The sequence below is a fragment of the Chanodichthys erythropterus genome, chromosome 4, assembly GCF_024489055.1.
Source record: "Chanodichthys erythropterus isolate Z2021 chromosome 4, ASM2448905v1, whole genome shotgun sequence".
Taxonomy (NCBI): Eukaryota; Metazoa; Chordata; class Actinopteri; order Cypriniformes; family Xenocyprididae; genus Chanodichthys; species Chanodichthys erythropterus.
Genome location: NC_090224.1, coordinates 16,684,125 through 16,697,789, shown reverse-complemented (window position 1 = coordinate 16,697,789; position 13,665 = coordinate 16,684,125). Strand labels below are relative to the sequence as shown.

Below are 13,665 nucleotides of genomic sequence, written 5' to 3'. Positions count from 1 at the left end.
GTAATTTTACATATTTAAATGAAACATTTTCCTTAATTAGATTAGGTAAATATCTAAATGGTTGCTCCTTTGCAAGGAAGAACTGAATCAAAATGGCTCATGGTCAAACGTTGTACATTTTGATCCAATTAAAGTGTATTAATGGACACCGCAGCAGCTAAAATATGGTTGTTAAATTGAGCAAAAATGTTCCAGAATGGAATTTTGGAATTTTTCCGTTCCAACATTCTGAATTCCTTTTATAGTTTAAAAATGTTTAAAGTTCTTTTACATTAAGTATTATGCTTCTGTCTAGTCATTGGCAGACACTGGTAGAAATGAGAAATTCACCTAGTGCATCACTGTTCTCTCCAATATCCCAATATAACCCCAGGTTACATCTGTACCACTATGTTTTGTCAGTTATGTACAGGGAGGGAAAAGGATATTGCAGTGCTTCACTTGAAGTGAATGGGCTGTTCTGTTTTATGAGGCTATCATCTTTCAGCCCTGAACCTGGGGTCTTTCTTGGTCATCCTGCCTAGAAATGAAAGAAGATGAATTGCCTTCATTTTTGTGCACCCATAGATTATTAACATTGGTTAAATTATTTATACCTACATGGAAAGGTTGTTCTGATAAAACAAGAGCGTTAGGTGTTTTTACTGAAGCTAGAGCCATTGAATTAATGATCTGGGTATAGAATGAACATCATCAGAAGAAGAGCCTGAAGGACATGAATCTTCCCACACTATGTCTGGTTCCTCCCCTGCCAACCCTTTAACCACAACCGCTGTCATGGTCATCAGCCACATCCACTGATCAAAGCGTCCTGCCGCGGAACGACTGGAATTCCTCTCAGAGCGATTCTTAAACAGCGGTTGAGAGACATGGGATGACTAAAACTTTGTGTTGGTGCGGAGTTTGACACTTGCGTCATTCACACTTCTTAGTGTGTTGACCCTTTGGTGTGTTTGGCCACAATATTTTATAGATTAAAATGTTTTGATTTTCATTAGAACTTATCAGAAACTCATCAGTGTTGGACGTGTCATCCTTCAGTCAGCAGATGTGTCATGTACTTTCCAAAAAAACGCCTTCTTGGTTTCATAAATGACTTCTACACCTTTCTTTTATGCAGACTAGAAACAGTTGATTGAAAACACATTCAGAGTTAACTTAAGAACTTATTTATTTTATTTTATTCATTTATTTATACTATTAACTTTTTGCCAAAAAATGTTTGCTTTCATTTAAAAATCTATTTTTTTCATTTATTTATTATTTTTTTATATTTTATATGATATTTAAGTTATCGGCTAATTACATTTTTTTTTTCTTACATTTTTTTGCAGTTGACTGGTGATAATTTTGTTTTAACTTATACCTCGCTGCTAATACCTCAATATGATTCTAATTCCTAATCTTTCATTAATTAATACATTTCCTTCTGTACTGTTTCTGTTCCTAGTGTACTGGGAGTACTGCGGTGGTCCAATGCCCAAACCTACTCAAATTCGCACGGACTCCAGCGAACTGACTGTCCGCTTTCGTAGCAGCCAACACATTTCTGGAAGAGGATTCCTGCTGTCATACTCCACAGAAAACCACAAAGGTATCTTTACTTTAAAAGGAAAAGTGTGTATCTTCGTAACAAAACTTTGTACATGTGTAGCTTCAGCTCTCAGGATTCCACTATTCTTCTTGTCTTTTGGCTGACCCCCATGTTAACAGCAGTGAGGTGGCCCCATGCCGTGGCTTGCCCCCTTCACTTCTCTGGATGATTACAGATCCTTTACGGATGTTTCTTTAAACGACAAGTTTGAACAAAGCAATATTAAAAGGATAGTTGATCCAAAAATGAAGGTTTTGTCATAATTTACTCACTTTCATGGTGTCAAACCTGTATAACTTTCTTTCTTCCATAAAATGCAATATGACATGTTAGGAAAAATGTCCAGGCTGCTCTTTTACATACACTGAAAGCATACAGCAACCAGCGGCAATCAAACTCCAAAAGGGATAAAATCACCATAAAAGTAGGAATACACTAGAATAAAAAAAAAAAAAAATTGTCATCTTTATTTACTAAACACTTACTTTTGCACATTCAAACTTGGCATGAAAACATAGGTATATATAATTTGTTCTTTTTTTTTGTTTTTAGAGCTTGACAGTCTGTGGTCAATGTCTGTGACTTTGTCATGTGAGCATGAGTGAGGTTTATGTCTAATTATGTATATGTTTCCATCCCAGACATGAAGATGCAGGAAGTAGGTCTGTCATCCTGTTGTGATGCTTATGTCCTGTTGTTCTTGTTTTTGTTGAGTCGGAGGGCCTGTTTCCTTTGTGGAGACACTTATCATCTGCTCCATTTTTACCCTCATTGTGTGGCCTCCTCTGCTTTCCTCCTCAGAGCTGCTGACATGCTTGGACAGAGACAGTCATTTCACAGCATCAAAGTACAGGTGAGAGTGTGTTGGTCTTGGTTGGGATATAGAATTTGCCAGATACAGCTCTATTTTTTTTTTTTCTAAAAAAAAAATAAAAAAAAAAATATATATATATATATATATTTTTTTTTTTTTTTAATTATTATTAATGTAAAAATACATCATAACAAAGAATCCATTCATAAATTTCAATAATTTTTTGAACATTTGAACTGATTCACACAAAATCAATCGAATGACTTGAGGCAAGAAAGGAATATGAAAGAAGTCAAATACTCTTTTAGTAAATAAAAATTTAAATTGCATTTAAATCAGAATAGCATTGTGAAAATATATATATATATATATATATATATATATATATATATATATATATATATATATATATATATATATATATATATATATATATATATATATATATATATATATATATAATATATATATAATATGTGTGAATATTCCATATATATATTGCCCAGACATATCTACAAATACTCATTTGAAATATATCTAAGCCTCAGGACATTACAAAATAAAAAATAACCCTGAGCAATAGTCACAGTTTTCCAGACTGTATCTCATTGCATTGCTGCTCATAATTTTAGTTCCTCACTCAGCTATTATCAACACACCATACATTGCTTTATCTATAGCCATCAACTATAATTAACTGACATGCTGTAAGCAGATATTTCTCTTTGTTCTCGCCCTGTGTAGGAAGTACTGTCCGGCCGGATGTGCAGCGGTGGCGGGAGACTTGTCTGGGGACATTTCCCTGGGCTATAGACATGTGAGTAGCGTCTCATTGTTTTCCTCAGGTGTGGCTGGCGTGCCGCAGCTTATTTTGCATCTGCGGAAGAACATAAGCCAAGCTGCAGGGTTATTTACAAGGCCAACTTGCATCCAAGCAGATGCTCGGCGGGGGGCTTCCCAAACAGGTTTCAGATGCAACAACTCAGCCAGGAAAAGCAGCTTTTCTAAGCAGATTTTCCCACAGGTGCTCAGGCCTCTAGGGCCTTCACGGGGAATGTTAAGCGGGTCGGCAGTCGGGGGTGGAATGCACTAATGGCTCGTCCCATTGTCTGTCAGGCATTTGTTGTGACAGGGCTTGTGTGTATGAATGTGTGGACACCCTGAGGATACGCGGTGACAGATCATTTGTGCTGGCTCCATTGTTCTCCCTGGTCACTTAGTGGGCAGTGAACTCTGAATGAAAGGAGTTTATGTAATTGTGCATACCTCTCCAGCGAATCGGGGTCAGAGCTTTGGGTCTCTTGAGGGATTGGCCGAACAGCAATGGATAGTTTGATGTGGAATGAATCATGTGCTTGGGCTTTGAGCTATAACTCAAGAAGTTAAAAGCCTTTTTGAAGGATTTTCATTGTGGTAAAATCTCTTCCTGTTTGTGAAAGCTAAGCTGGCCGAGCTTTATGTGTCACTGCAAGTTCTGGTTGCATTGATTTTATGAGGGTAATTGAAAAGCCCTTTTCATTTAAATTAGACGTTTGTTGCATTGTGCATAGCTTAACCTCTTAAAAACCAAAAGTAGAGTAGAGCAAACCTTGCTGATCACCATGAAAAGGGAAACTGTTGTGTTGCAGTAGCAAAAATGCTGTCAGGTATGAAAGTCTGAGACCGCTAGTGAAAATGCTTCTATTTTGCATTTTTTCCTCATTTGATGCTCTTTTTTTGTTGTTGTTGCTCTGAATAGGACTGGGTGGTTTGAGAAAGTTCCAAAGAGAATTGTGTGCTTAAAGGTGCCGTAGAACATCTTTTTAAAAGATGTAATATAAGTCTAAGGTGTCCCCTGAATGTGTCTGTGAAGTTTCAGCTCATAGATTTTTTTTTTTAATGAATTTTTTTTAACTGCCTATTTTGGGGCATCATTAAATATGCGCCGGAGCTCGCGCTTGCTTTAAACCGCATAAACAAAGTTCACACAGCTAATATAACCCTCAAAATGGATCTTTACAAAGTGTTTATCATGCAACATGTCTAATCGCGTAAGTATGGTATTTATTTGGATGTTTACATTTGATTCTGAATGAGTTTGATGGTGCTCCGTAGCTAAAGCTAACATTACACACTGTTGGAGAGATTTATAAAGAATGAAGTTGTTGATGAATTATACAGACTGCGTGTTTAAAAAATGAAAATAACAACAGTCTTGTCTTTGTGAATATAGTAATAAACGGTAGTAACTTTAACCACATTTAACAGTACATTAGCAACATGCTAACAAAACATTTATGAAAACAATTTACAAATATCACTAAAAATATCATGATATCATGGATCATGTCAGTTATTATTGCTCCATCTGCCATTTTTCGCTGTTGTCCTTGCTTGCTTACCTAGTCTGTTGATTCAGCTGTGCACAGATCCAGACGTTAATACTGGCTGCCCTTGTGTAATGCCTCGATCATGAGCTGGTATATGCAAATATTGGGGGCGTACATATTAATGATCCCGACTGTTACGTAACAGTCGGTGTTATGTTGAGATTCGCCTGTTCTTCGGAGGTCTGAGATTTATATAAGGAGGAAACAACGGTGTTTGAGACTCACTGTATGTCATTTCCATGTACTGAACTCTTGTTATTCAACTATGCCAAGGTAAATTCAATTTTTAATTCTAGGGCACCTTTAATGTAAGAAAATATAGGTGTCTGCAAAATATAGGTGTCTCAGGTGGTCTCAGAATTTGGGACCAAAACAATCATGTAGAAATATGATTATAAAGTAGTTATGATCTGAAAAATACATGTTTGATATATAGTAATGGTTTATAGTAATTAAAAGGTTTAATACTTTTACTATATACTACCGTTCAAAAGTTTGAGGTATTTTAAAAGAAATTCATACTTTTATTCAGCAAGGACATGTTAAATTGATCAAAAGTGACAGTAAGACTTTTATACTGTTTATTAAAAAATTATATTTCAAATAAATGCTGTTCTTTTGAACTTTGTTCATCAAAGAATCCTAAAAATATAGATCACAGTTTCCTTATAATCAGCATATTAGAATGATTTCTGAAGGATCATGTGACACTGAAGACTGGAGTAATGATGCTGAAAATATTATAAGTGAATTAAATTACATTTTTAAAATTTTATTTAAAAAAAGTGAAATAAGTTTTTACTGTATTTTTGATCAAATAAATACAGCCTTGAAAAGAATAATAGAAATCTGAGTGTGTGTGTGTGTGTGTGTGTGTGTGTGTGTGTGTGTGTGTGTGTGTGTGTGTGTGTGTGTGTGTGTGTGTGTGTGTGTGTGTGTGTGTGTGTGAGATATATAGGAAGCTCATAGATTGTGTATAGAAGATTTAAAACACGGAAAGAAACCACAAAGTGCACATTCTGGTTGTGGGAAAAGTCCAGTTTATCAGAGCGTGACTATCTCTCTGTATTGTATTTTACTAATGATACATTTCCACAGACTAAAGTGATGGTAGTAGGAACGCTTTCTGCTTTAAGTTGCCCTAACCCCCATCACGGATCACAGATTTTCAAGAAAGACAACAGACACACGGCTGTAGGCTCAATACTCACACAACAGGGTCTTAACCGTCAATGAAAGACAAGGGCGCGCATTTTCACCCTGCTGCCATCTGCTTTGATATGCGAGTGTGGAGGGCTTTAGAAAGAGCCAGAGCGATTGATTACTTCACATTGGCTTTTGTGTAGATCGGGTGGAGCAGTGGACTCTGGGATTACAGGCAGATAATGCCACCACAGTGAGGGTGTGGATCTGCCCACTAAAGCCATTCAGCAATCACTTCAACACACATTTATTCATTATTTTGCCACCTTAATCTCAGTCTAGGTTTATCAATACTTTGAAAGACTGAATGAATCATCTGAATAAAATGTGTTTGCACAGATAGCGCCACCTTCCTCAACATGAAAATAAGTGAAACTGAATTCCCATAATGAAGAAATTTTAGTTTAAGATGGAAAACAGTTATTTTAAAATGTAATAATATTTCACAATATTACTGTTTTACTGTATTTTTGATTAAACAAATACAGCCTTGCTAAGCATAAGAGACTTATTAATAAATATTACCAAAAAGTTACCGACCCTAAACTTTTGAATGGTAGTGTGCAAGTTTGTTGTCAGCAGGAAGTGTCATTGATTCTTGTGTAAAAACTGGAAGGCTTCATGGCTTCATGCTGTGGCCCGTCCTGCAGAGAGGAGATTTGACTCAAGCTCATGTTCTTTCACTGAATAAGTCGGTATACAAAGGTCTTTCTAAGGATGGTTAAGAATGAGGACTTTGTATTTGCATAAAGAAGCTACGTATGAATGGCAGCACCGTAAAGTCAGTTAATAAGCAAATAAGCATGCAAATAAACAAATCAAATCAATGAATAAAAGGTGTGCTCGATCAGTTGCTAAGGCAAGCATCTACTATTGCGCTTACTTAAGCCACATTTTTCACTATTTCTGATTAAAGACAAAAGTCATTCATTTTGAGAGCTGTGTGGAGTTCGGGTCATATGACAGGAATTTTTTATCCAATTTGAGCTTTGGATGTTTAAAGGTGCCCTAGAATTAAAAATTGAATTTACCGTGGCATAGTTAAATAACAAGATTTCAGTACATGGAAATGACATACAGTTACTTAACAGTCGGGGTGTACGCCCCCAATATTTGCATATACCAGCCCATGTTCAAGCCATTAGACAAAGGCAGCCAGTATTAACGTCTAGATGTGCACAGCTGAATCATCAGACTAGGTAAGCAAGCAAGGACAATACCGAAAAATGGCAGATGGAGCAATAATAACTGACGTGATCCATGATATCATGATATTTTTAGTGATATTTGTAAACTGTCTTTCTAAATGTTTCATTAGCATGTTGCTAATGTACTGTTAAATGTGGTTAAAGTTACCATCGTTTCTTACTGTATTCACGGAGACAAGAGCCGTCGCTATTTTCATTTTTAAACACTTGCAGTGTGTATAATTCATAAACACAACTTCATTCTTTATAAATCTCTCCAACAGTGTAGCATTTGCTGTTAGCCATGGAGCACAGCCTCAAACTCATTCAGAATCAAATGTAAACATACAAATAAATACTATACTCACATAATCCGATGTATGCATGCAGCATGCATGACGAACACTTTGTAAAGATCCATTTTGAGGGTTATATTAGCTGTGTGAACTTTGTTTATGCAATGATAGAGTCGAGAGCTCAGGAGGGGGCGGAGAGCGTGAGCAATTAAAGGGGCCACAGCCTGAATCGGTGCATAGTTAATGATGCCCTAAAATAGGCAGTTAAAAAAATTTATTAAAAAAAATCTATGGGGTATTTTGAGTTGAAACTTCACAGACACATTCAGGGGACACCTTAGACTTACATCTTGTAAAAAAAAACGTTCGATGGCACCTTTTAAATATTTGAACTTTTGTGGCTAGACCATATGTGACTACATGACTGGATGAGATATAGTTTAATCAAAACTAAGCACTAAGTGAGAATTACCAGTATTTTTCCACTAAAACATTGTTCTTTAAAAGGTATTTCTGTAAAATGGGTGGTTATAAAAATAATTTTACATTGATTAGCCCTAGAAAGTCAACAAAATTGTTTTTTGCTTTGCCAGTGTTAAAATGATAGTTTAGGCTCATTTTGAAAGGTGGAATCGACTTGGGTTGTTTTTTTTTTATTTTTTTAATGTAGTAAGAAACCACCCACAGTACTGTAGCATTGCGGTAGTGAGTTTTGCATCGGACAGCACAACTTTCATGTGTCATAAATCAAAGGTAGAGACTGCAGCAGTTAGAAAGGGCTCTATTTATGGCCCTGACTGGAGGAGACATGTTCAGGTTAATGAAGCATCTCAGTCTGAATGCAGAGCAGCTGTTTCAGCTGATAACTCACAATACGTCTTCTGTTACCTCATCATGGTAATGATTTGCAAGTAGCTAATGGGCTCAACCAGACCACCTTAGAGACTGTACACTCTTCTCGCATTCATTCTGCGGTAGTCTGTCATTTTGCTCAAGCTTTTTTTTTAAGTGGCCTTCCTTGCTTCCTAAAGTATTTTTGTAATTCATTTTATCTACAGCTCCGGGATAAAATTAGAAAAAGGTTACAGCAATGAATTCAAAGCGAATAAGTATTTTGAACATTGCTGGAACTGTGTGGTTAATGTTTATTATAAAACAATGAACTTTGCACATGGTATTTGGAGTGCTCAGTATGGGTTTTGTTTTATTAATATTAAAGATGAATTGATGAATTGGTCGTTATTTTAAATGACAATCAGTGAGCGTTTTTGAAAAAAAAAAATCTGAACAGATTGACACATTCTCAACAATAAACATTAGAAAAATCTGCTTAATGTGGTTCTTATATTGAACACTGGAAGTTTTTGTCATATTGCAGATGTGCAATTGAAAAATTAACTATTCCAGATATACATATTCCAATATGTCTGCAGTGATTACACCACTGGCCCATGCTGTCAGATTCAAATCTTAATGTTACTCATCAACCCACATTCAAATTGTCATAACATGATTTAAATCAGAAAACCAGTGTTGAAAGATCTTTTATTCCATAATGGCTGTTACCTGTCCTAGCTGTTAAATAAAGGAGACTTTAGAAAAGTTATTCATGCATAGGCATTTACTGTGACAAAGTGCTAGCATTAGCCACAGTAGCTGAGGAATGCTAAGCATTTCCACTGGCTGCTACAATTACTGTAATTGTTGCCTCAGAATGAAATTATAAAGCCCTACTCAGTCAGAAATTTTAAATTAGTCTATGTTGTGACTAAAAACATGCATGCTTAATGTTCAGTGGCGGTCTGTCTTAATAATTATGAAATTCCAGAGCAAATTGAATCGAAATGCCTGTGCTAGTAGTGTTCATAATGGTGTTTTATGGTAGCTGAGACTGTTCACAACATCAATGCAGTGTTAATGTTTAGCGTGTGTGTGTGTGTGTGTGTGTGTGTTTTTATGGATGCAAAATAAATCAGTACCAAAAATATTTAACGCAATTAATGCAGCAGCATCTGTTTTTCGTCATTATTTAGCTAGCGTTACATTATATGATCGCGCTATCGTTCATTCCAGTGCTATTAAACCATTCAAGCTTGATAAGACGAAAAAAAAAGACTTAAATCTGTACTGTCTGTGAATCTCCTGTCTGTGACACACACACGGCTCATGTGCACAGAAAGCTGCTTTGGACTGCGCCGGCCGCATTGCGCTTTCTTTCACACTTGAATGGACAAAAATGCTAAATTATGGCAAAATGCCTGCTTTGTCAAGTATCCTCGTAAGCACAGTCTTAAATAAGTCACGAAAGGTCTTAAATGACTGTAAAGAGTTGTGAGGACATCGCATGTGCATCAGATCCACACCATGTGCATCAGTTCTTAAAGTGACAGCAACCTAATAAACCTGCTGCTGTCTGTCATTAATGTTAATCAACAAACAAAAGAAAATGAGAAAATAACTCACTGCTCTTGACTGCATAACTTTTGTAGCTTTAATAATGATTAATCTATATTTATTTCATAATTTATACAGTGAAGACTGAAGTGTTTGATAACTTTATTCAAATTCCTACCTGTCTAGATCAAATATTTCAAATACACTGTTGTTTCTACATTAATTTGGAGATTAAATGTGAAATTATTACAGTACAATAATATATTAAACTATACTTTAATGTTAATTGTAATTAATTGCAATTAATTACAGAACATTTTGGAATTTAATTATATATATTTTTATCTGTTAACAGCACTGAGACTAGACAAAATATTAACATTGAAATCTAATATCAGCCCGGCATTAATGTTCAAATAACTAATTGCTTATCGGTATTGTTCTATTTTTTTCGACAGCTAAATTTTGTATGCCATTTCAGTTTAAATTGAATTAACAAAATAAAGATTATTTTTTTAAAAGACAGTTTTGAGAGAAAAAAATTTGTGACCAAAAACAAAAGTTGTGTAGTCTTGCAGGCCAATCTCTGTCTGTCCCTTCATTTTTGTGTCTGAGTGCTGTCTGTACTTTCCATTTCAGACATCAGTTTTGTGTAAAGCTGCAGTGCATGCTGGGGTCATCATGGACCAGTTTGGAGGACCAATCACAGTGGAGGAGAGCCGAGGGCTCAGTCACTACCCTGCGGTCAGAGCCAACGGCATCCAGTCAAAAGAGTGAGTTACTGCAGTGGTTTCTGTGGTCTTTCTTTTTGACAGAAGCTTGAAGCCTCAGATTTTATCATGAATGCCTTGATATTCTTAGGTGGGTTAGACATCAGCATGTGGGCTTTCCTTGTACATGAAAAGATAAAAAAAATTGACATTTACGCATTTACAATGGGGCAAAAACACATTTGTTCACTGCTCAGACATCCATCATAAGTGCATTTCTGTCAACATGTTTGTTTGTTGCCAAGTTTGACAGGGAAAACGGTTAGATTACAGTTAAAAAAAAATGAAATTGTCTGTCTTACAAATTCCCCTGACAAGTCACAACATGTATTATTCCGGTGCTTCCACTAAGGGCTGTGGCTGAATGTGACCTTGGTATGTTCTCTAGCCATACAGCAGTTATTATTAAGTGGTGATTCCTGCCTTCTTTAGCGTGATGGACGGTTTAGGTACTACCTAATGTCAGGGACACTCTGTCTGGACTGCTGGTCTTTCACAGATTTGTCACTGGGGAATTGGGGGGCAGGTTGAGAAAGAAATTGAGATTGCCTCTCGTTATAGTCTCTGAGGAGTGTTTGAAGTGTCCATTGAGGAGTGATTTATTAAGAGGACAACAGGCAGCTCTCTAGAGCTAAAGATACTTCCTATGATCCATTTGAAACCTAAACAGAACAAATCCTCGCTATCCAGATACATTTTCTACATTTTTTTTTTTTTCCCTATTTTATTAATAGGAAAAGTAGACGAAAATGAGAAGTATGCGAAAACAGGAAATAGAGAAAAGGGGGACCAGGATACGATGCAGGTCAGACTCAAACTGAGTGTTTTGAATAGATTTTAGAGCATTGCTATACTGTTGTTAGGGTGTTCTGGGTGTTTACTAGGGTGTTACTATGCTGTTACTGTGTGTTCTGAATGGATTTTAGAGCATTGCTGTACTATTGCTAGGGTGTTCTGGGTGTTTACTAGGGTGTTACTATGGTGATATTGGGTGTTCTGAATGGAATTTAGAGCATTGCTATAGACCTACTGTTGCTAGGGTGTTCTAGGTGTTTACCAGGGTGTTACTATGTGGTTACTGTGTGTTCTGAATGGATTTTAGAGCATTGCTATACTGTTGCTAGGGTGTTCTAGGTATTTACTAGGGTGTTACTATGCTGTTACTGTTCTGAATGGATTTTATTGCATTGCTATACTGTTGCTAGGGTGTTCTGGGTGTTTACTAGGGTGTTACTGTGTGTTCTGAATGGATTTTAGAGCATTGCTGTACTATTGCTAGGGTGTTCTAGGTATTTACTAGGGTGTTACTATGCTGTTACTGTTCTGAATGGATTTTATTGCATTGCTATACTGATGCTAGGGAGTTCTGGGTGTTTACTAGGGTGTTACTGTGTGTTCTGAATGGATTTTAGAGCATTGCTGTACTATTGCTAGGGTGTTCTGTGTGTTTACTAGGGTGTTACTTACTATGGTGTTATTGGGTGTTCTGAATGGAATTTAGAGCATTGCTATAGACCTACTGTTGCTAGGGTGTTCTAGGTGTTTACCAGGGTGTTACTATGTGGTTACTGTGTGTTCTGATTCTGAATAGATTTTAGAGCATTGCTGTACTATTGCTAGGGTGTTCTAGGTGTTTACTAGGGTGTTACTATAGTTTTATTGGGTGTTCTGAATGGAATTTAGAGCATTGCTATAGACCTACTGTTGCTAGGGTGTTCTATGTGTTTACCAGGGAGTTACTGTGTTGTTACTGTGTGTTCTGAATGAATTTTAGAGCATTGCTGTACTATTGCTAGGGTGTTCTGGGTGTTTACTAGGGTGTTCCTATGGTGTTACTGGGTGTTCTGATTGGATTTAGAGCATTGCTATCCTGTTGCTAGGGTGTTCTGGGTGTTTACTAGGGTTTTACTATGCTGTCACTGGGTGTTCTGAATGGATTTTAGTGCATTGCTATATTGTTACTAGGTTCTGTGCAGTTACTGGGGTGTTCAGTTTTCATGTGTTACTATGCTGTTTCTAGGGTGTCTCTGGGTGGATTTAGTGTGTTGCTATCTGATTTCTTGGGTGCTGTTGCTCGAGTGTTACTGGGATGTTCCGAATGGTTTTTAGTGTATTTTTAGTGGTTGCAATGTGGTTGGTAGGTTGAATTAGCCATTCATTTCTCAAACCAATTGATTAGTCAAACTAAATCCATCATCTGCACTCTAAGGAGATTATGTTGATGATGTAACAGTTTTCAGGGTCCACTTTAACCTAACTAAATAACGACAATCAATATCAGTTCCCGTAATTGCGTTGCTATGGTTTTGATCTCAGGCCTTCCATATGTTTTATTGACTGCGCTTAAACATTAATTCCAGTCTCGCAACGCTGATCAACAGTTGATTCATTTTGCCGTTGATTTTATTAGATTATATTTCTGTCACCAGCAAGTTTATTGCTAGTATTTCCAGGCTTCAGACTTTTTGTTGTTGTTGTTGTTGTTGGCACACCATCTACTATATATCCTATTTGAGTTAATTCACGTTGTCGTAAACCACTTTGTATCCTGAACTCTGAAACGGTTTGCTCAACTGCCATAAAAGTAATGAAAAAGTAATCACATCCAGGAAGCCTGTGAAAATGACAGGTTTTTAAGTAATGGCTGACAGAGATGCAATTTCCCAGCCTGTTCCTCTCTAATTAACACCAAACTGCTCTTTTCACCCGCCCAGCTGTACCCCAGTTTTCCTGTCAGAGGGGGGAGATGCGGGATGCAGTGAGGGAGATCCTCTGAATTTGGCAACATAACAGCGTTGACAATGGGAATCTCCCTTTTGGCCTCTGTAGGCGTTACTTTCACATGACAAGGCCTTAATTAATCACTGTAATAATGATCTTTTGTGTCTAAAACGCTCAGTGCTCACTGATATCTTTGTTTTTTTCATGTCTTTCAGTGGCTCGCTGTCTGAAACCCTCTTCACGTTTGTGACAAACGGTAAGCGCTTTTGTTATATGGTTCAATGGTGATGGTTGAGTTTCACATATTGGTGTGGGAT

At 36.8% G+C, this 13,665-nt stretch overlaps 1 protein-coding gene across 1 annotated transcript in view; it reads left to right on the top strand.

Annotated features, from left to right (window-relative positions):
• Positions 1 to 13,665, top strand: part of dcbld1 (discoidin, CUB and LCCL domain containing 1) — a 36,712-nt gene that overhangs the window by 5,466 nt on the left and 17,581 nt on the right. The window contains exons 3-7 of the mRNA XM_067383185.1: positions 1,451 to 1,594; positions 2,396 to 2,447; positions 3,153 to 3,225; positions 10,497 to 10,630; positions 13,564 to 13,604. Of these exons, the coding sequence (XP_067239286.1) occupies positions 1,451 to 1,594; positions 2,396 to 2,447; positions 3,153 to 3,225; positions 10,497 to 10,630; positions 13,564 to 13,604 (444 nt within the window). The remainder of the gene's footprint in view (positions 1 to 1,450; positions 1,595 to 2,395; positions 2,448 to 3,152; positions 3,226 to 10,496; positions 10,631 to 13,563; positions 13,605 to 13,665) is intronic.